Raw genomic sequence first — 24,535 nt, 5'->3', positions numbered from 1 at the left:
TGAAAAACAAATCAGGGAAAATATATGGAGTACACAAGAGGACTGAGCTTAGGGGTGAAAATGAAATATACAAGTACAACAAAGTTTAAGATAAAACAGGAAATAGAATAAAGAGACAGTATGGAAGGATGAGAGCAAGACAGAGACAGGGAGAAAGAGAGAGAGAGGGAGGGAGGGAGGGAGAGATAGAGGGGGGAGGGGGGAGAGATAGAGAAAGAAAGAGACTCACAGATGCTATCCTGGCCTCATAGTCATTGGTGAGCTTCATGCAAACTTCCTGAGCCTTGGACTGACACGCCTTCTCCACCCTCTGCCTCCACTTGGCCACGATGATGCTGTGCCAGGCTGACCACACCTTGGACTTGAGGTGGCGCTCTCTGTGGAGTCTCGCAAGCTTGGTCGTGAAAGCCTGTTACGGTGCACAAAAGCATGGGTCAGTAGCCGCACATTAGCACACATACACTGGTACATGTATCATACTTGAACTCACGATAGATACTAGGTACAATCATCGAGTGCACGCCAAGATTGATAAGATATTTTGAGCAAGAGACACTGTCCAAAAATTATACAATGAACATAGTGAAATGCAAAGCTAACATAAATTTATCGTATGTACTTTATAAGTTAGCCTGAAGGCAGACATGCTGCAGATTTCATAGCCTACATTAGAATACTGTAAAAGTGGATATTTTTGCGCGTCTAATTTTTCGCCCTCGTCCCAGTAAGAAGAGTTTCGCGTGTTTTTAATTCCGCGGAATCAAGACAGTAAGTACAGGAACATATTGCAAGCAAAAATATTTGCATGCCTTTATTTTTGCGCTAGTTTCTGGTTGCGTGAAATGCACGAAAATTTCAACACCGCGGAAATTTTCACTTTTACAGTAGATAAGTATGAGAGGTAAAGTTAAACCACAGATATCTTTTAATGTTCTTTACAGACAAATCATGTGATGTGAACATTGTTCATCATCATCATTATCATCATCTGACTTAATAAAAAAAAAAAGGTTATGTGAGAGAGATTTCTGTCTGAACAGCTTTCCTTATTATGAACACAAGTTTGATATGCAGTGCACTCTTCTATAATGAACACAGTTAAAACATATTTTTTTTTGGTCTTTTTTTGGTTTTTTTTTGGTTTTTTTTTGTTTTTGTTTTTGTTTTTTTTTGGGGGGGGGGGTGGAGGGGATGTTTCCTACATTAATGTGATGGTTTCGGAGACTGACAAAGAGAATGGTAATAGCGGGGTCCCTGCCCTCACCTGTCTGCGGTCCTCGCTGTGCCGCAGCTTCCAGGACTCGAAGCGCCGCAGCATCTCAAACCGGTCCTTCTCCTTCTGCACGGCCCGCGTCAGGTTGGAGATGATGTGGTCCTTGCGCTCCACCGACTGCTCAAAGGTGTGCAGCAGCTCCTTCTGGCTCTCAATCTCGTTCTGCAGCTGGCGCAACTCTCGCTGCTGCCTGCGGGGGGCAGGAGGTAGGGGGGGGGGGAGGGTGAAAAGGGGGACAAGGCGGGTCATTGCAGGGAACATTATATAGATGATGACTGGCGGGGGAGGGAACATACCGTATGTTCCACCCAAAGGGTTTGAAATGCTAATGAGGCCTTCTGTCATTTGTTACGTGAAAATGTTTTCCAATGGGAGAACATTACACGAATGTTCGACCATGGGCGAACATAACGAATGTACCTCCATCACGTGACTGTGTTTAACCAATCACTAACCGGTATTTGACTAACCCATTTAATATAACCTTTTGAGTGTAGTTTGTCATTTGGTGTACATTGCAACCCAGAAGCTCATATACTGTAAAAGTTAAAATTTTTGCAGTTTGGAAATTTTCGCTCATTTTGCGCAAACACAAACCAGCGAGAAAATAAAAGCATGCAAATATTTTTGCACGTCATATGTTCCACTAATAAATGTCTTGACTCCGTGGAATTAAAAACATGCGAAATTCATCCCATCCAGCTGAGCATGAAAAATTATTCATGGAAAAATATCTATTATTACAGTATGCCACATATTTTGCAAGTTTTTTGTTTTGTTTTGTTTTTGTGAGTCGGGTGCTAGACAACATGGGAGATTATTCACTCTGATCGGGACATGAATTGTGAAATTTTGAAATTGCATGTGAAATTTCTCTCTTCAGTACTGTACTCCATAATCAAAAATTCAACCACTCACGAAATTGTCAGGAAATCCCAATATGCAAAGTATTAGACTCGCTAGATATATGTCATATCTTACAGTAGATTATGTTGTCCCTAAAACTTAATTAAGAATCCTTCAACAAAATCAGCACAACAAAATAGCTCAATAAAGTGTGCAAATAAACACACTATACTCTGCACATTTACCCACACATGCAAAGAGAAAAGAAAGATCTTGAAAGAAAGATCGCCATGTATTCTGAAGAAATCCTTAATGAGTGAAAATGTCAAACAGGGAGGCCACATGTTCACATTTGTCATGCCCCTGTCACTTGTACACTAGTATCTATCAAAATACCCTGTCTATCAAAATACAAGGGTGTACAATGTATGTATATGTATGATTCTCTTTGAAAGATCAACGGACACACAGAGTTACTGTGGGATGATTGGACAAAGACAGTTAACATGCAGAATACCTCAATGGATAAAAACTTGTTTTTGACTACTGTGCACACCCTATGCAGGACTCAACACTTAAAGATTTTTTCTCTGGTGCCCCCCCCCCCCTAAAAAAAAAAAAGAAAGAGAGGAAATACTACGTTATTTTGAATTTTAGCTGCCAGATCGGGCCGCTAAAAGATAACTGTTTTGGAAATTTGATGGCCCAACATCGATATTTGGTGGTCTCAGACCCCCGCCAATGTTGAGTCCTGCCAATACAAATCAGTTATGGAGAAACACACACAGAAACATGAACACAAACACTTCTGCATATTGAAAAGGGTGCCCACGTGTGGTTCAGTGACCTTTAAGAGGGGTGGGTGAGGGGGATACATAAAGGTGCTGAAAGGGTTTATAGGGACTGTACAGTTCTGGTCGAGGTGAGGATTTAGCTTTTAACGTTTTGCGAGATATTCAGAAACCACTCTATGAGATGTCAGAGAGAATGCAATTCTAAGGGGAATCAAAAGTTTATTTAATGAAAATCAGTTTTGAAATGGCTGAGATATCCAAAAACAAGGTGAAACAAAGAGATCCTAACAAAAGGCGTGGCCTGTCGCCTTTTATTATCATCACTTTTTTGGATATCTCAGTCATTTGAAAACCAATTTTCATCAAATAAACATTGAATCCTTCTTAAAATTGCATGCTCTTTCATATTTCATAACAGGTTTCTCATTACCTCACTTAGGAATGTTATAAACGTGAATCCTCACCTCAACCAATACTGTACAGTCCCTTTAAAATACAAGCTAACGTTGATATCGACACAAAGTCAGTATGGCTGACCTTTCTTTGAGTAGTCTCACGTCCATGCGATGTCTCTCAATAACGGCGATCTTGGCCTGGCTGAGTTCTGCCTGAGTGAGCACAAGACGAGAGGGAAAAGTATGAGAAAGGGGCTACATGTGTAATAATTATACCGGTACACAAAAGTGGCATTCAGCACAACAATGTATGACAGAGCTAAAAAAAAAAAAAAACTGCCTGCATTGTGTTATGTTGAAAACTAGTTGGTGTCAACACCATTGAGATATATGTGTATTCAAACTAAAATGTAACTGGTAAATTGATTTACCATGCTGTAAAAAGTTTATAATCATTAACAATTATTGTGTTTACAAAATAATACAGTTGATTTTTCTGTAATGTGTCTCCACTACTATGTGTCTCCAATCCATTTGAATGCCAAATCTGTTTTTTCTTACGAATGTAGAAACAGTCACACATAAGGCATTTATAACTATTGCATGCATCTTAGACATTCTTTGCTGAAATACAATGTCCACTCTAGAGTGTATAGTCCGTAAAAGATATGAATGTGCAGCTATACCAAGGGAAATATTAGTAAACCATGTTTTGATAAAGATCCATTTACTGCAGAGCACATAAATTGCTTAAAAGGTAAAATGCTGTACAGCAAATTATCTTCTTTGGCAAACCTGACAAGTGGTCTTCCATTATTTTAAAAACAACAACAACAACAAACAGAAGACAAACTTCTAATTTACTATCTCTGATGTTACAGGGAACATACCACAGATAATATTGCATTCAGTACATCAGATGTTGCAATTCATACAAAGGTTTCCTTTATAAAAAAAAAAAAGCCTGATGCAAAATACAGATGCACCAATAGAATTGTTCCCAATTTAATGTTTAAATGTTCCCTTAAGGGCACATCCTCTTTCTTTGTCTAGTGGAATGTAACATGACATGAAATCATTAAATCTGTATGGTCAAAGCTGCAAAACTGTGTTAGATGATATAAATCAACGTATTATTTGGCTACAGTTAATTGCTGAATAGATGTGACTCCTATAAGCAGGACAAATGACCCGATGTAGAAAATGTACGGCCAAAACACTAGATTTACAGTCTCTGAACAGGACTGCAAGATACGTATGTACTTTCCAGTGTTTGGCATTGAAGGAGAGGTGTGAATATCATGTAAGGATGATACACTGTTGCTACATGATGGACTGTGGGCAGTGGTGCTCCTAGTGGCTATTCTCAGGTTTAGGAGGAGTGCTGGACAAACAAGCGGCCGAGAATTCCCCCCCCCCCACTTCCCTGGGGGCAGTGTGTGTCATCAGAGGTGGACTTGGGCGTAACACGAGCCTGTCTATCTAGAGTGGATCTTCCACACTGCTCATTGCAATAGATCTAGCACACTGTATGAAGCAGACAGGGGTGTATATGCCCAGCTCTGTTCCCCTTAAAGGGAACCCAAGCTCAAAGAGAAATGTGGATTGAGTAAAAGCAGTAACATTAGTAGAGCACATCAGTGAAAGTTTGAGGAAAATCGGTCAATCGATGCAAAAGTTATGAATTTTTAAAAGTTTTGGTGTTGAAACCACTGGATGAGGAGACTACTAGAGGTTATGATGTCATGTGTTGACAACAATATAAAGAAAATATAAAGGGAATTCCACAAAAAATTCACTTCTCTAGCATAATGAAGAGCATTTGACTAACCGCTTTCAGAAAGCAGGGGGAATAATTGCTACCCAAGTTATATGTCAGTATCAAGTTGATGGAATGTGTAATTTTCATGAATAATGAATTTTCTTGGAATTCCCTTTATAAATTCTTTATATTGTTGTTCACACATGATGTCATAACCTCTAGTAGTCTCCTTATCCAGCAGTTCCAACACCAAAAATTTAAAAATTCAAAACTTTTGCATCGATTGTCCGATTTTCCTCAAACTTTCACTGATGTGTTCTACTAATGCTGACTGTTTTCACTCAATCCACATTTTGAGTTTTGGTTGCCTTTAAGTGATGCTACATCACAGGTGGCATCACTTCTATCAAAATCTGTAGATTCTACAGAGCAATCAGAAAGATGCATTTTGTGTGTTACACACTTTTCAATGGGCAAAAATTATCCCCAAATTAGGGAGATTTTTATATTTTCTTATTTTGACATTAAAAATATTGATGTTTTTTAAGGAAACCTTCTACAGAATGGAGGAGAGAATTGGGCAGCTTTGCGAGATGCATCTTTCTGCATGGTTTGAGTGATGATGTGACTCTTTTTTTGTGGGGGGGGGGGCAGGGGATGGGAAAGGTGTGGGTGCAAGGAAAATGGGATGACGAGACTGTTTTATGAGGAGATGGGTTCACCACAAAGGAGGTCTTGAACTTTTGAGTCGGTGCACACATTTTCAGCATGCTATACTTATTGACAAGCTGCTTGAGGCATTCTAACACTTGAAATCACATTGTCAAGTGACGCACCTCTGCACATGTTATGCACCTTACTGTATTTCACGAGTTACTAACAACATGGTGTATGGTGCGTCTGCAATAGCTGTGAATGTGCCTGGAAAAGTCTTGTAATGAATGATGGCTCAAAAATCTGATTACTTTTAATATTCATTTCATGTATGCATGTGCGTTTGTTTGTGTGTGTGAATTGATGTACTCATACAAGTACCTCTAAGGACAAGTTTGGAAGCATATCAATGACATTTCAGTTACCAAATTTGGCCCTTTATCTGGGGTCAACTAACCTCAAGACAAATCAAGCTCAACATCAAAATTCATATCAAAGACTTGATCTGTAATATCTTTGATATCTGTGCCAAGTACACTGAATTTCCCCAGTCTTTTTTTTATAAATTTCTGAAGATATCATAATATTTCATGATTTGTTCAGGATGTTTTGACCTAGTGGCAGTCTTTTTGATATGACACCAGTAATTTGTTTCGTCAAAGGTAACTACAATTTTTGTCGAAGCCACACAAGGTCTGTTTTAAGTTTTAGACAGCTTTTTCTCAATCATAGACAACATTTCAACATGTACGCCCATGATTTTTTTTTTTCATGGCTACTACTAAAACACCGATCAATTCAGTGCTTATTTACGTCCATGTAGGGCAATTTGTCACTCAGTTGGAATGAAAACACCTCGACTGAAGAATTTCATGAATTTGAATAATTACACAGTACCCGCTGCATGCTATAAGGATTAGAGCCAACACTTGCTTTCGGGTGGAAGATCGGTGGTCTAGTGGAGATGACCCCAGTCCGGAGATCAGGAGGTCGTAGGTTCGAATCCTGCTCGAGTATGTACACCCATGATTTTTTATCATGGCTACCACTAAAACACTGATCAATTCAGAGCTTATTTACTGGTATGTCGATGTAGGGCAATTTGTCAATCAGTTGCAACATTTCCACATGGCACAAGTTCGACCTTGACCTTCAATCTTTCACAGCTGTACCCAATAGTCCGTCAAGTATTTATTTGCACTGTACAAAGTTTGGTCAAATTCAATCTATTTTACTCCGTAAAATCTCTCCATTACAGAAAATATATCTAGAGATATTTTCAAACAAAATGTATGGAAAGGAAAAAGCAGGACAATAACATGGCCAAATATTTGCTCGACACTTTTTTGTAAAAATTGGGTAATGGGGCTTACATGCGGTGTGCTTCAAAATGCCACACGCAGCATATCCATTGTTTAAAGGGGATGGCAAGTTACTGATCAGTGGGAATCAGTGGGAATGCTGGGGGATTATTGTTCCAATCCTTGTAGGATTCATTTAAGAGTACATTATATATATCTATTGTTGTGTGAAAATTATTTGCTTCAGAATGGTCTCATATTCAAGTAATGTGCAGTTTAATCACCCCGTCACTGTACAGGCATGCTAACCTAGAAACATTAAACTGCACATTACTTGAATATGAGACCATTCTGAAGCAAATGATTTTCACACAACAATAGATAAATAATGTACTCTTAAATGAATCCCACAAGGATTGGAACAATCATCCCCCAGCATTCCCACTGATTCCCACTGATCAGTAACTAGCCATCCCCCTTTAAATGTCATTATTATCGTTACCATCACCGCAGCTCTAATGCAACAAACAATGCTTTTAACTGCTACTTGAAGCCTACATAAAGTGTGGCTTTAACCTTCTTCTTTTTTTCCCCAGAAAAAGGGATGATTATTCTGTTCTTGTAAAATAAGATATATTGAATATTATCAGAGTATATAAAATATATATAATCTAATAACACTCAATAAAAAAGATCTAATCAGTATTCCAGGGTTATTACAACACAGCAAATAATTGTTATCAGATTTATAACCTGTCATTAGTCTCTTGACAACCTCTCAAGTTTTTAGACTTTTCTTATTTTCAAGCATTCAAAGCCATGACACAACTAATAAGAAACGGCATTGAACAAATTTTACTCAACAGACTCTCCTATACACTGCAAACATCAATTTATGATTTGAAGTTTTGTTGTTTGTTTGTTTGTTGTTTTTTTTTGGTGGGGGTTGTGGGGTTTTTTTTTCACTGAGAAAATTCTATAATTCTAAGTTACTGGAATTGCAGATCACTGCCTTCCTGTGCTTAGTTTAATAAATGATTGAACTATTGAAGGCATTTCAAGTAGATACATCAGAATGATTCAAAAGCGTGTCGTAGGGGAAATTTGCAAGGTGAGGATCAATAGGCTATTATATACCTCATATATAGGATCCTCTCATCTCATTGGTTAAAAGTGGAGTCATGAAAATAGCTGGGCCCCATTTTTGATTTACTGTGCCCGGGGCCGAGGCACAGTAAATTAACTGTGCCCTGTAAATAGGTTTGGAGACAGTCGCGACCCCGTACACATAGATCGCTCATATGTACGCAGCAATGACTTTATACTTCTCCGTGTATATCCTTTCTTCATTGATTAGATAAGTTAAGCCTTCACAGACCCACTCTTAATTGCACCAAAAAAAAAACACAAAAAAAGCAATGAGGAGAAGGAGGAGATGAAGGTAAATTGGATTTAGCTTTTACCTTACCTGTTATACTTACAATTGTATTATGAAATAGGTCTATAGTGACAGTAAACTTAAAGCAGGTTATTTGCTGCGTGACATCATTTCACACCTTTTCTTCCTTGAATTATTTCCACTTTGTAATAAACAAGGAAGAGGAGAATGAAGAAAGAAAAATCCTTTTATTTGTTAAAATGACTGAAACCTGTGTTAAAGCTGACTTTAAAGTTTAATACATTTTGTTTTTGTATGTGTGTGAAAATTCTCCAAGCATAATACGCATAATATGAAGTTTTTTTTTCTTTTTCCCTTTTCATTTCCATTTTCTAGTCAAGACAAAGTAATACATACAGTACGCATTTATTCATAATATCTTTTCCACAATGTATGTCCATGTTGACATCAAGTTCTTTATTTTTCGTGTGGAATGCTGATTCTCATGTATGACCTTCAGATCAAACCCAGTATTGAAAAAAAAAATAATCAGATGATAAGGAAGAAAGGGAATAGGAAAACGATCTACATAAACCCCATTTGTTTGTTTGTGTAATGGATAAAGTTGATCACAAATTAAGATATATATGTATTTGTTGTACGAGCCCCCCTTTTCCAGTACCAACCAGGTTTAAATACATGTTTGTATTTGTAATACATGTAGTTTCTCGGTAATCAGAATTATCATTTTATGTTTTGTTTTTGGTAACAGTTCCAGGGAAAGTTAACTCATATAATCATTTTTATATATAATTATACTTAACAAAGATAAAATGTTTGTTAGTATAATGTAATACGATAAGATTGATTTAAAGCTCTGCTACACGAAGCTGTCTCAGTAATTTGTCTTATGTTGTGTTTGTTACTTGTACACCGCCGGAAAATATGCATCCGTTTAACACTAAAGAAGTAATGATTGACAAAATTTGTTACATTTCTGGAATGTTGTTATTATGAACTTTGCGGTAGCTGGAGGGGGGGGGGGGAGGGACACGGATCACCTGTTTTGGGACACCGTCGCCCAGCAACCTTCGTTGCTGTACTACTTGGGCTTGTTTATAGGTGCTGTTTATACTCATGGATAGTTATGGCAATTTGTTGTATCATATCAGGTGATGTTGGCCCCTTGACTGCCGTTGGTCGTCTTAATGTATTAGTTATTTAAAATTCAAAGCCATAACATATTTAAAATAACTGGAGATTGGGAGGCGTTCTGTTGTCAGAACGTTATTTTTATGCAAGAGTGTAATGACGTAATAATTGTGCAAACATTTTTCCCAGGTGACAACACGCCTTTATTTTTTCATCTATTCTCGGCTTTGCTTTTGCCTTCTTATGCACACACACACACCTGTTGACACATGTATACCCACGAATGTTATAAGTTAATTGCATAGCCGTTTTGTTCAGTTCGTCAAGATTTGTTGTCTAGATTCTCTTTTCATTCCCCCTCTCACTCACTTTTTTCTTTCTCTCTCTCTCTCTCTCTCTCCCTCCCTCCCTCGCTCTTTTATCTAGGGTACTCACTCAGTGAGACAGATTGGGCTATCTATTATTTTATGTATTTACACATTGTGTACTCGTATTTTGGGCAATTTTGTTTGTACACTGTATTTGCATATCAGTTTGATGAAAATTTTAACAACAATGGAATTGCCTTTTTGTGTGTATGTGTTTTTGCATTACTTTGATATAATTGTTCGTACTGATTATAAATCCCAATGGTATAAGAATTAGTTATTTTGGATAGGCGATCCGACTACCAAAAAAACCCACAACAATAACTGGTTCCTTATTTTGTCATTAAGTGGTCGAGAAGTTTAATATGCTCGTGGACGCTGCCTAGTACTTTGCCTACTCTGCCTAGTCTTTGTTTGTTAAATAAGTTCATGTTAGGTATTGTATACGAGCCCATGGCCTTGTGTACCATCCGCAACGATGTTGACTCTGTGTCATCTGTGTTCATGTTCGTTTCCTTGTTTTGTCTGTGTTTCATGTTTCTCTGTACGCATTTCGGTTTCCTTTCTTCTTTTAGGTCTGCATACCCCCACGTAGCTGCTGAGTTAGGACCAGGCGGGAGGCCAGTTATTAATTCCCGAATGTTTTATATTCTAACCCATGGCTGACACAATAAACTTTGCTTTTAATTCTTTGAATAATGATGAATTCTATAACACAGTAAGGCACTCTGAATCTGATCATGCAAATATGATCTCCAGTTTATATGAAGATTACATATCCGATAAATACAATACCTCAGCACAAGAATTTGAATATAGATTTGACTCAAATGATCCAGTCCAGAGTCCATCGTGTGTTTATTTGACCGAAAATCAGTATAAAAATCGGATCACGAATACAGTTGATGAAACATTTTTGTTAGCTCACTTTAACATACGCAGTATCAATAAAAATTTTGATAAGTTGCGCTTACTCTTAGAAAACCCAGATCATAAATCTTGCTCCATCATAGGGCTAACAGAAACATGGTTGAACTCTAATATCAGTCATTTATTTTCTTTACCCGGATTCGAATTTGTATTTAGAAATAGAAATGAGAGAGTTGGTGGAGGAGTTGGTTTGTACATCTCGAAAAAATTTAAATATATTATACATGAGGAGATTAGTGTTATGAGCGATGTTCTCGAATCCCTTTTTATTGAATTGATAAATCCACATGGAAAAAATATTATGATTGGTGTAATTTACAGGCCCCCTCGGTCAAATTTGAATGATTTTTTGACAGTTTTGCAGGATTTAGTACAAAATCCCATGATATCTATTAAAGATACATTTCTGATGGGCGATTTTAATATCGATCTCATGAAATGTAACTCCCAAAACAGTTCAAAAGAATTTATAGAAACATTAATGTCTGCTTCGTTTTTACCATTAATTTCCAAGCCTACCCGTGTCACCAGCCAATCGGCTACCCTCATAGACAACATTTTTTGTAATGTTCTTCCACTTCCTGAGTCTGGTATCGTCCTCTCAGACATCACTGACCATTTTCCTATATTTGCTCAGGTTCCAATTAAACTGAATAAACAAAATAATTATTATAAGCGTCGTAAGATTACTGCAGATAATCTTACAAGTCTCCAAAACAGTTTAAAAGAACTCGATTGGTCTTCTGTATACAACACTACCGATGTCAATTTGTCTTATGATTATTTCATATCTACTCTTACCTCCGAAATCGATAACCATATTCCCCTGCGTAACATAAAAAATAGATATAAGCAAATTCCAAGACTCCCGTGGATAACCCAGTCTATATTACGATCTATAAATAGGAAAAATAATTTGTTTTATAAATATAGATGTAATCCCACTGAAAAAAATAAGAAAAAATATGTTTCATACAAAAACACACTCACCAAATTATTGCGTACGCAGAAGAAACTTTTTTATGTTAATCAGATAAGCAAATATAAAAATGACATTAAAAACACATGGAAAACATTAAAGAATGCTATGAATACACCTAACAATTCATCTAATATTTCTGAAGTTCGGTGGGGCAATGCCTCCAGCAACACTCCCGCTGGCATGGCTGAAATTTTTAATGACTTCTTTTCTTCAATTGGAAAAAATCTTTCTCAAAATATTCCTCTTTCTAGTAAATCTTTTAGTGATTTTTTAGATACACCTAACTCTAAAACTATATTTTTTGACCCAACATATAAAGAAGGAATAATAAAGATTGTTGCCAATTTGAAAGAAGGTAAAAGTCCTGGCCATGACGGAATTGACAACCATTTGATAAAAAACATAATTCCTCAAATAGTGGATCCCTTAGTACATATTATCAACTCATCGCTTGCAACTGGCCATGTGCCAAATAGCATGAAAATTGCGAAAGTAATTCCTATTTATAAGAAAGGGGAGAAGGATGATGTCAATAACTATAGACCCATATCTTTATTATCTTCTATTTCTAAGATTCTTGAAAGAATAGTCTACATCAGGACAGTACGTTTTCTTAAAACCTGCGACATATTTTCAAACTTTCAATTTGGATTCAGGGAAAATCACAGCACAACACACGCACTACTTGCCCTCATCGACAAAGTCACACACGCACTCGACACACTTTCACACACAATAGGTATCTTCTTGGACTTCTCCAAGGCCTTTGACACGATTAACCACGGAATACTTCTCGCCAAACTGTCTCATTATGGAATACGTGGAAAGGCCTTGGAGTGGTTCACGAGTTACCTATCAGAAAGATCCCAATTTGTACATGTCAACGGCTTTGACTCTCAAAGTAAAACAATTGCATGTGGTGTTCCACAAGGGAGTTTATTAGGCCCATTGTTATTCATTATTTATATTAATGATTTTCATAGATCCTCGGAGAAACTATCATTCATATTATTCGCGGATGACTCTAATCTTTTTTTTTCCCACCCTGACCCAAATATCTTAATAAGAACAGTCAATGAAGAATTGATAAAGGTTATACAATGGATATACGCAAACAAATTGTCATTAAATATTCAAAAAACAAAAGTTATGCTTTTTAGTAATTCTTTAGATAGCCTCCCAGGCAATATAACATTTGATACTACTCCCTTAGAAGAAGTTTCTTCTTTTAAATTTCTTGGTGTTTGCATTGATAACAATCTTTCATGGAGGAATCATATTGATAACATATGTAAAATTATTTCACGTAACATTGGCGTAATGAATAGATTGAAATATTATCTTCCTTCATCTGCATTATTAACTCTTTATTCTAGTTTGATACTCCCTTATTTAAACTACGGGATTCTTGCTTGGGGTAATACATATCAGATGTTACTTGATAAACTTCTTTTATTGCAAAAGAAAGCGCTTAGAATTGTTTTTAATTTACATACCCGAGAACATACAGATGCTTTGTTTTCTGACCATAAAATATTAAAAGTAAATGATTTGTATGTGTTTCAACTTGGTCAGTTTATGTTTAATTACAATAGTACCTTTTTACCTAAAATATTCCACGATTTATTTCATCGAAACAGTCATGTTCATAACTATCCCACGCGACGATCCGACGAATTCCATCTTCCGTTAATGAGAACCGCACATGCCCAAAATACATTTCTTTATACCGGACCCAGACTTTGGAATAATTTAGATAATAGTTTAAAAGATTCCCCCAGATTTGTCACATTTAAATATAAACTCAGAAAACATTTACTTTCTACTTATAATCTTAGATAATTTAAATTGCTATAATTTATGTTTGAGCTTTCACCTGTCCTGATGTCGCAGCACTTGGCGTGTTCTGTGTGCAGACCTCTCTTCTTTCTTCTCTCCTTTTCCTTTCCCGTCTATTGTTCTTCGTAGACTTGTACATTGTTACCGTCTTCTCTCCTCTCGGTACTGTTTCGCGTCCAACAGTGTATATGCGTGTGGGTAATTGAATGTGTGTACGAATGTATTGTCCTTGTCATATTTCCCCGGTACACGTGGTTCAATGAACAGTGTCCGGGCACTATAGCATTGGTATTCTATATTTTTTTCCCGACCTGTGTATCTCAAAATAACTACATGTATATTGTTATAGAATAGTATATCATTCACTCATTATTTATCTAGCGATCCACGTCCGACAAGCTTTGCTTTTTAGTGGATCACTATTTTCCATGATCGAATTTATTTTCCGCTCGCCCACGTAGTATTTGTACAGTGTTCCTCTTTATTATTGTACATAATATGTTGTTCTATAATTTGTCTCGTATATTACATGAATCTTTTGCAAGCGTTTGAACAATATCATTTAATGACATGTATACATTGTACTATGTTTTTGATTTTCGTTGATTGGAAAATAAACTATGATTGATTGAATTGAAACCAATGATACGACCGCCGTGCATTCGATCAGCGTGCTGTAAAAGAGACTAGCGGTCACTGTGCCCTGTAAATAGGTTTGGAGACAGTCGCAACCCCGTACACATAGATGATCACTCATATGTACGCACCAATGATACGACCGCCGCGCCGTCGATCAGCGTTGATTACAAGGGCTGTAAAAGAGACTAGAATCTATATTTTCGGTATCTATATTTTGGAATCTATATTTTCGGTATATAAAACAAATAATGACAGCTTGATATTCGGGGCACAGTTAAAATTATGTAGGCCCTCGGTGATGTGAAAACCATAACTATGCCCGAAGCAAAGCTGAGGGCATAGTTATGGTTTTCACATCACCTTGGGCCCATAATTTTAACTGTGCCCCTCATAGCAGTCATTAATTGTATACTATATGCTGCCTACCTGAAGCATTTGTATATATCCAGGTTGCTACTAATACATTCCCCCATTAAAATCAGTTCAGCTCCAACAAGCCATCAGGGAAATACTTGTACATATGTATACTGTATGTCTTGCCATGTTTGAGGAATTTCAATGAGTCAGGAAGACTTCGAATTATACTGTTGTCAGGGCTTCAGGAAATAGTTACATTTATTCTTTTTAATGATTAAATGTAAAAAGAAAGAAATAAATGAATATATGTATGCATGCATAAATAAATGAATATAAAAACATAAATAAATTATGAATATATATAAAACATTTATATTCATTTATTCACTCATGTATTTATTCAATTATTCACTCTATATCTATTGATTGATTCATTCTTTCATTAATCAATCAATTAGATCATTCATTTATTTATTCATCTGTCTATCTACTTATCTATCTCTTTATTCATTCATTCATTCATTTTTGACATAGAGAGAGAGAGGTTCCTGTTGTGTAGAACAAGAAAGACTTTGCACGTCTGTATTGTGAACCTGTGCACAAGCTTACCATACTCAGAGTGCATTACAAAGTTTGAAATGTCAAGAAAGAATGCACTACCACTGGTTGACAGTAAGTGCAGAGGTACGATATGGCCAACAGATTTTGTCCCTCCTCCCCCCTCCCAAAAAAAAAAAAGAAACATGCTCGCCCCACCCCCCTCCCCCTCATGAATATTGCATGACACTGATTGACAGGGACTGAGAGCACTACGTTGCAGACTACCTAAGTACTCATGCACTGAAACAGATGGTTTAACTTTTTCTTTAGTTTCTTTTTTAGTCGGTGGGGGGGGGGGGGGGGATGTAGTTGGATGGGCAATTACAAAATACTCTTATCGCCGTTTTTTTGTTCAAGTTTAAGTGTAGATATCACCAAGGCAATGAAATCACTTCAAAGCACTTCAGGACTTCATAACCTTCCCTCAACAACATTCCAAACACATACTCGCAGGAACGTTCTCTGACCATCCCTGTCCTGCCAGCTGGTCGACCATGACATACTCCCATTACTCCCACTCAAAAGAGAACCCGGACCCAGTGAAATCAAGCCGACATTTCCGTGCAAAATAGGAGCTATGTGGGGGACTTACCAGGATGTTCCTCTTCAGCTCCAGACTCCAACTATCCAGCAGTTTCTCCATCCTCACGATGTCGCCGTCGACGACGGGGGACGAAGCCACGTCCGAGGTGTTGGCGATGGTGGACTGGTCGGTGGTGGGCGTTTCTGGCGTCTCAGCATCAGGGATCGGCCTCATAGGGGAGGAGAGCTCTGTTTTACATCAAAAGAAAAAAAAATACCTCTCTGCGTTTGTGTGTTTGTTTTTTGTGACAAGTATCACAATACTTGTATCAAACCTCCATTTTTAGGAAGATACACACCCACATTGCTTCTGACACTGAAACTGAAAATCCTTGTAGCTTAATTATAAAATGTCTGCTCCAGATTTTTAGGTCCTATGAACCTTAAGATTGTCTGATTTTCCCCAAATTTTCACTGGTGTGTTCTACTAATATTGTTGCCTTCACTCAAACCACATGTCTATGAAGGTGGACTTGCCTTTTTTGAGGACAGTGAATAGATGTAAAGTAGCTGTGGCTTATGAAATTCAGGAAGTGTTGTCATATCTTACTGTGAGATGCAGCATTAGTTGAGATTTGACACCTATCATAATTTTATTTGCATAAAATGCACTATTTAGTGACTATATACATAATTGGTGAAACTTTGGAAGGCAAGAAAGTGAGAGCTGTTTCTTTATTTAATGTTAAGCCATGTCTAGCTAAAATTTTTGGATGACTTTTCAAACAACTTCTGCCAGGCTAGCATACAACACTTACAGGCAGTCAAACAATGTCCGATTTTGTAAAGTCTCTGATAAGAGCACACAAAGAAAACAACTATTGTGTCCATCTATCCAAGTTGCCCTTCACTCATGTATCATTTTGCAGGTGAATCAAGACAAGCATTGAATTAGAGGTCTTTGGAAATGGGGGGGGGGGGGTGGGTGGGAGGAAATGGGGGATAGATGGATGTGCAATGTACATGTAGCAGCAGGGAGTTGAACCCTGACCCTGACAATATACCTGTGAGGTCCCTCCTGTGAAGCTCCCCAGGTATTTGTACACCATCTCCATCTGGCTCCTCCGTGGTCACCTCATCCTCCTCCTCTTCATCCACGGAGCCCTGTTTGGCCCTCATGCTTGCCCCCAGAGGGTCTGAGCCATCACTGGTGGACGCTGACTCCTCTTTGGGGGGGGGGGGAGAGGATTGGAAGAAAGGAGAAGGAAATCTGTTCATTTATATGGAAAATTGATACAACTAGTCATGTGTAAATGTCAACTGATGTACAGTAGTGAACATTGGTCTCTCACTGTGTGACACTTATTGAACATTTACCCACAACAGTCTCTGGGCTTTGATGTGATGGCCCAAAATTGACTCTTAAAGTTAATCTACAGCTAAAGAAAAAAAAAGAGGGGAAAAGAAAAGAAAAAATGCTTGCTTATAGAAATCCATGTATCCATCTTTTACCTACATTGTACATGTATCTACCCATCTATCTACTGTAAAATGAGGAATGTTTGCGCGCATTTTAATTTCATGAATTTCGCGACAGCCAAGATTCGCAAAATTAAAATGCATGTAAAAGTTCTTGGCTACACTAAACGCATTGAATTTTAGAGGCAACTCACAAAAATTTCATGCTGTGAAAATATCATGTTTTACAGTATCTATCTATCTATCTATCTATGATCTATAGTCTATCTATCTAAAGTATCCATCTATCTACCGATACCTATATCTCCTTCTTGTTACCTAATTACAACTGTATCTATACCTATTCATCTATTCCTCTGCCCATCAGCAAATATCCACAAATTTGTATTCATTTCCTGACACAAAAAGATTTTTTTATAGACTTGGATATATTCACACACCCCAATGCAAAATATTTATAATACGTTTCTCCCTTCCTGCATGTTATGTACACGGAATAATTTTCCTGGTATCGCATCGCAATTTGCTATGCATTTTTACACCACTGCTATACAAACTAACTTTTGTGTAGCAGTTTTCATACATAAAAGTGTACAGGATATCATTGAAGATATTTTTCACCAGCTGAAATTGCTAATCAAATTTGAGTTTGAAAATTATTCCCTGTATGTATGTGGTGACATTTATTTTTGATTTTAGAAATTCATGATTGTTATCCAGCACAATAAAGCTAAGACGGACTATTGTAGTTTAGTCAGACAGGCAGCAATGATCTTAAGATCCACTTCCTTCTGCTGTTAACAAAAAAATAATCTATGAATTTCTCTGACTGTAAATTCAAATAGTTTATAAAGTTTGCAGCAGACAGAGACAAAAAGAGAGACTTCTTGTATTAAACTAGTTCATTGCTTCGTTTTGCACACTCACGACAACACATTCTGCAAGCATTTCATTTTGTTGTCATGTGAATAGCAAACAAAATGCATTTTACACTTTTGAATTAAACAAGCTTTTATAGCTATATCTTTGTGATGTACATTCTATTTTCAAGCATCCTAGCATCGGAGCAAAACACACTGACAAGGTCACTGGCACCAATGCTCAGCACAGAAAAGTGGCATCATGTACAATTGTACAAAACTGGTGGTGAATTAAACTGACTGACTTGAAACAGCTAATTTAATGGCAATGCACCAGGGTAAATTGCAAAGTTTGAAACACACGCAATTTTGTATTTCCAGTGAATGCACATCAACTACAATGGTAAGTGGCTACTTGGAGTGTAGAGCACCCGTCCTTTTGACTATCAATTTTATACCAATTACCTGAATTTGCACAAATACATTAAATGTCTCCCTATTGAAATGGAAATGGAGGGTTGATGCACTTCTAAAAGAAAAAGAGACACTATTGAGTGATGGATCCTTATTACCAAGACCTCATCCATCAGCCTTTGCACTAAACCTAGCAACATGAGTGTATTATGCATTTCTATCTCGCTACAGCAGCATATTTTAGACAAAGGAGAGCACGCTTTAATACAGCAAACATACAGGCCTAACCGTTACTGGCTTGTGGGGAAACAATCATAGCTATTGATCTAGCCTTCATGTATTGCCAACATTATAATCTATGTCACAGCTACTCGATGTCAACGAGTTAGGAATAATAATTCAAGGGCAAATTTTTAAGGACCCCCCCCCCCCCCCCCCCATCATTCTTATACCAAAGAAACTGTAAAACGTATGTGATCATGTGTTCCGCCATTGCTCAAAGAGTCGTACTGAATGCCGAGCTTAATAATAATAGTTGGTTTTTATATAGCGCATTTCACACTTGTTAAGTATTTCAATGCACTTTACACAATTACAGACTACTATTAACTACCCCAGTCACTGGATACATTATTTCCAACCAGTTAATATTACAGCGCACAGTTTTCTCTGCCAAAATGTCCCACCCTCAATATACCACCGCTCTGAAACTCACCTGAAAGTCATTATTGTGCATGGCACATAAAGAATAATTCCCCCCCCCCCCCCAACCTGGTTTTCCATCTCAGTTCATGGGCACCACTCGAAGCCAGACAGAGTGTCATTATGAAGGCAAACAGCAAGCAATTCTTCATTCTCTGGGCTCAAAACAAATTTGCTCATGACTTGCACATTGATATCGATGTGGATGCAAAGTGCACAGCAGTTTTAACATATTGACAGATGCAAATCAATTACTTCTCCACGACAGTTAGTAAGCTATGAAATTAATGAATCCAGGAAAGAAATGACTGAAATATTTCAAAACTGCCTAGACAAATGGGAGTGAACATTTGAATTCTTGATTTAATTATATTTCATAAAATTCAAAGAAAGACAACGAAATCATGACAAACTATTTAAATATAGTACAGTATTGGTGGAGATGAGAATTGGGCTTTTAACTTTATGCGAGATACCAAGAAAACACTTGATATAGTACAGAGCATACCATTTTAAGAGGAATTCAAAGTTTATTTGATGAAAATCAGGTTTGGAATGACTGAAACATCCAAAAACAAAGTAAAACAAAGCGATCGTAATAAAGTGTGGGTCCCACACTTTATTAGAATCGCTCTTTTTTGGATATCTCAGCCATTTCAAAACCAATTTTCATCAAATAAATGTTGAATTCCTCATAGAATTACATGCTCTTTCATATTTCATAAGAAGTTTCTCCTTATTTCACCAAAAAATGTTAGAAACCTGAAATCAGGTCTCAACCAAAACTATACAATCCCTTTAAAATGAATAAAGTAACAAGTTGCCTTTACAGGGTTCATACTCTTTCTCATGAAGTAAATTCCATGACTTTCCATGACCTTTCTAGCCAGAATTCCATGATCTTTCCATGACTTTTACATAATTCTTTTTTTTAACACATTAAACTGAAAATATGATCTCAAATCAAAGCGAAGTAAAGGGAATACATACATCTCACACAAACAACAGATAAACTTCTATAATTTTCGCAATTCCATGACTTTCCATGACCTTTTGATGAATTTACCAGTTTTTCATGACTTTCAAGGCCTGGAAAACGACTAGGCCAAATTCCATGACTTTCCAGGTTTTCCATGACCCGTATGAACCCTGCTTTAACAAGCTGCATTTTTAACATTATTTGAGGTTTTGCTTGTTTTTTGTTTGTTTGTTTGTTTTTTGTCAGACTTTGGCAGTTGATTAGTGATGCATCCAACATGTGGTCAACTCTGAGTGGAAAAAAAGGAAAAAAGAATAAACAATGAAATAATATCATAATACTTTGAATGCTTACCAATGAATACTATTTGATATTTCTTGCTACAGCACAGTCTATCAACACACAAATTAAATTACCATGATCTTATGTAACACTACATTCATGTAAAGACTTCATCTACAATATAGATCCAGAATATACAAATATAGTAAAAAATAAAAAAAATAAAAAAAAAAATAAAAATAAGTGTGTCCTTTAATTACAAGGCACAATATAGTCAGGTGCAGTTTAAGCGAGGGAATTCAAAGAGAACAAAACATGAATGAGATGTGGTATGGACGGACAGACTGACAACCTGGAACTCTGCTCAGGGGAGGTATTAAAAAAAAAAAGAGCTACACCATGTACTTGACTGTATGTGGCATTCTGGATCTTTAATGCATAGACTACTTGTAAGTAAAAACTAGAAATGTCGCTACAGCGACTGGTTATACCCTCGCCAAACAACATTTCATAAGCTTTGGTCAAAAAACTGAGGAAGTAGTTAAATCCACAAGATCTTTCCTTGATCTTCTGCCATTAATATGCCGTTACCATGGCAACGTACTTTCGGGTACTGTCGAAAAATGCGTCTTGCACATCTACAACCAAAGGCACACATCTGTACCAAGTTTCATGGAAATTGGGCAAAAACTGAGGAAGTAGTTTGCAACACAAAATTTTCCATCATTTTGGCTCATAATATGTGAGCTGTTACCATGGCAACATACTTTTTGTCACTGTCAAGAAATGTGTCATGCTGACCTATATCCTAAGACAAACATTCAATATGAATTCCATGAGAATTGGAAGAACACTGATAATATGTGTCTTGCACATTAACATATTCAGATGAACATCTGTACCTAATTTCATAAAAATTGATCAAAAACTGTGGGAGGAGTTCGCGACGCAAGATTTGTACCCATTTTTGCCCATAATATGCCGATACCATGGCAACGTACTTTTGGGTACTGTCAAAAAATACACACATGTATGTCTGCACATCTACAACCCAAGGCACACATCTGTGCCAAGTTTTATGGGAATCGGTTGAAAACTGAGGAAGTAGTTCGCGACGCAAGATTTGCAACGGACCGACCGCCCGACCGACCGCCCGACCGCCCGACCGTCCGCTGATTCCTATATACCCCCTTCAAACTTTGTTTGGCTGGGGTATAAATATAAATTGAAACATGAGTTACAAGTACTGCTGCTCCTGAACACAATCTTTACTTTTAAAATTACTTTGAATAAGAACAGGTAGGGGGTTTGGATATTGTGGGTACATCAAAAGAATACCTTTCCTCTCTTTTTAATGATTCTTTCTTGATAGACTGTAGGCCATATGGTGACCACCCAGCTCAATTCCTGTCCCTTAAGTACTTTTGTATGCATATCAATATCAAATCAGAGGATCTGATAACAAGGAAGCAAAGTTGCTGAATTTTGTGATCAGAAAATGAAATTTAAAATTGTAAAACACTGCTACATACCATGTTTTCAGGAAATCAATCTAAATTCTAATCAACATATTTTTTTGTTTATAATAGATATTGACAATTAAGGCATTTCTTGAATATCAGAATTTGGCCTTTTATAACAAATTAGAAACTTGTGTTTATGGAAGGTTATTGCCATCTACGGAAGCACACTTTAAGAGCTTTGACCATTCAAGTGGCTTGAGTAAGTGTCACATTTGGAATCAAATTATGGCAATCACAGCGAAAATCCATCAAATTTAAGAATGACTCCTACTTTCGTGAGCTTCAACAAAATATCCTAAGGCCTTGCTTCAACCCACAAATTCATTTCACAAAGATCTTTCAACTCAAAGGCACAAAAAAAAAAAAAAAAAAAAAAAAATCATAACAGGGTAAGTTGTAACACTTTGCTCTAAGATGATCTTTGCATGTTGTATTTCACATGATTAAAATGTTGCAGCTATCCAAGAACCAAAACAAAGGAAATCGTTTCAGAGAAATGAATATCTACAGATAACACTACAGGGGTCCCAAAACAAGATACAATGCCCTTCCATAAAAGCACAAATGAAAAATAAAATGAAGGCTAATGTGTATGAAGGATCAAAGAACTATCGTGATCCTGGACATGTACATAGGATGTCAGATTGTTGCAAACATTTTCTTATCTGGTTTGTCTGCCAATACCAAAAAGGGAAAAACAAAAGCTCTTTTCACATGTTGGCTTGAATTGGTACAAACAAAAAAGAGGGGGAAATATCTTTTATAGTGACAAAAACTGAGCTATTTGCCTTAAATCACTTCTTTCATGGAAATTTGAAATTTGTAGCACTCATTTTTGGAAAAACAAACAAACAGGAAGTTAAGGAAATGAGGGAAACCACAGAAATGAAACCATGCTGTCACATGGTCTTGATTAGCATAGTCTCATGGAGTCTCACAAAGTCTCAAGGACGCCAGACAAAGTACAGTAAATCTTATTGACTGCTAAATTTCACATTGAATGCTTTCTTTACTAATATTGTCAATTTCAATAACATATCTTTGGTGATTTCTCTAAATATTGTTGATTTCTTGCATTACTGACACAAACAATAATATTTTTCACTCTTGCAAGATTGAAACGTATCCTGTGGTTAGTCAGTGAGATTTAATTTTCATTTAAGGACTTGTGCAAATGTGTGCCTCTATCTTTTAGTAACATTCCTTTTATGTTGCCTGACTGACTATGCACCGAGTATTATTAAAGCACATTTGACTCACTATGCTGTCACTTTTGGCATGTTAAGTACCACATGCTCAATGCTATCAGTGCATAATGTATGAGCACTGCATCAGCGTCATTACAGGTTGGTGTGGCTCTGAGCGTGACAGTGTACATTCTCACAACCATGACACATTTGCATTTTCTTATTCCATTTCAATAAATCTCATTTCTTCATTTATGAGAACTGCTGCGCTTCTAATCTGAAAATTCTTCCCACTCGCACTCATGTCTAATTCAATGATTCAAAAAAGATTAATCCGTACCTTTCACTGCGAAATTTACTCCCTCTAGATGGCACTGAAAGCAATTTGAAAGGAAACAGGGCTAAGTTGGCTCTTACTGTACCCCTCTTCAGAGTGAGTAGCAAACTACTTCACCTTGTCATTATTAAAGATAAGATAGTCGCAGAAGGCAGAGATATAATATAGAGCAAAAGTTTTTATGCAAAGGTTTTATGCCAAGATTTCAAACCAAAGAGACAGAAGGTGAGCTGGACAAACTGAGGCAAAGGACAAAATAAGACTAATATTAGAAGCAGGGAGAGCAAGAGACAGGGGGAACAGAAGGCAGGTGAGTTTGCTTTACATTGATTTAAAGCTCGCATGAAACAGGCTGATAATTTCAGCAAGGTTCTACATTCCACGTGAGTGTGCACAAACAGCACTGGACTCAGAAATCTTACCCGTAGCCGTGGAGTCTACGTACAGCAGCTGGTCCTTCACTGTCCTCTGGGGCTGAAAGGACCGTGCTGCTCCAGCCAGGGTTTGTGGGAGCTGAGAGGGATCATAGTGGGGGGTGACCACGGCATACTGGAGAAGTTCCTGGTACTCCTCCTGAAGACTGGAGGAGACGGAACTTCCAGGGGAGTCGTCCGGAGGCAGCATGGGGATGCTGTCGGCATCAGTTGTAGTTGACATTCTTTATCTGCCACGACAAAAACAAATACAAAAAAAAAAAATAGTTAAACAAATGATTTTATGAAAGCTATGTTCTCCATGTCAATATGAAAAATGATGCTGTAAGTCTGGATAGTTACTTGCATCATATATTTAGATGACGCTTGGTTCTGGTTGAAGGTGACTTACAATTTTCCAAATACACCTGCCATTGATTATCCAGCTTCTCTGTTATCCAGACATCAACTAGTTTTCATTTATTTTCAGTGGCAAATCTCGCTCAAAACAAACACACATTCAACCCTTATCATGCAAATACGCAACCGGACGCATTCCAATCATCG

General features: G+C 37.2%; 1 protein-coding gene across 1 annotated transcript in view; it reads right to left on the bottom strand.

Annotated features, from left to right (window-relative positions):
* LOC139743163 (centrosomal protein POC5-like) overlaps nucleotides 1-24,212 on the bottom strand; it is a 29,183-nt gene extending 4,971 nt beyond the window's left edge. Inside the window, exons 1-6 of the mRNA XM_071653672.1 lie at nucleotides 23,978-24,212; nucleotides 16,857-17,018; nucleotides 15,863-16,041; nucleotides 3,451-3,521; nucleotides 1,265-1,463; nucleotides 230-409 (exon numbers count right to left, since the gene is read on the bottom strand). Of these exons, the coding sequence (XP_071509773.1) occupies nucleotides 230-409; nucleotides 1,265-1,463; nucleotides 3,451-3,521; nucleotides 15,863-16,041; nucleotides 16,857-17,018; nucleotides 23,978-24,212 (1,026 nt within the window). The remainder of the gene's footprint in view (nucleotides 1-229; nucleotides 410-1,264; nucleotides 1,464-3,450; nucleotides 3,522-15,862; nucleotides 16,042-16,856; nucleotides 17,019-23,977) is intronic.
* Nucleotides 24,213-24,535: the final 323 nt, after the last annotated feature.

The sequence above is a fragment of the Diadema antillarum genome, unplaced genomic scaffold (assembly GCF_040938485.1).
Source record: "Diadema antillarum isolate AM-2024a unplaced genomic scaffold, OU_Dant_1.0 seq00001052_RagTag, whole genome shotgun sequence".
Classification (NCBI taxonomy): Eukaryota; Metazoa; Echinodermata; class Echinoidea; order Diadematoida; family Diadematidae; genus Diadema; species Diadema antillarum.
The sequence above is the reverse complement of the archived record's forward strand: the minus strand, read 5'-3'. Positions and strand labels throughout refer to the sequence as shown.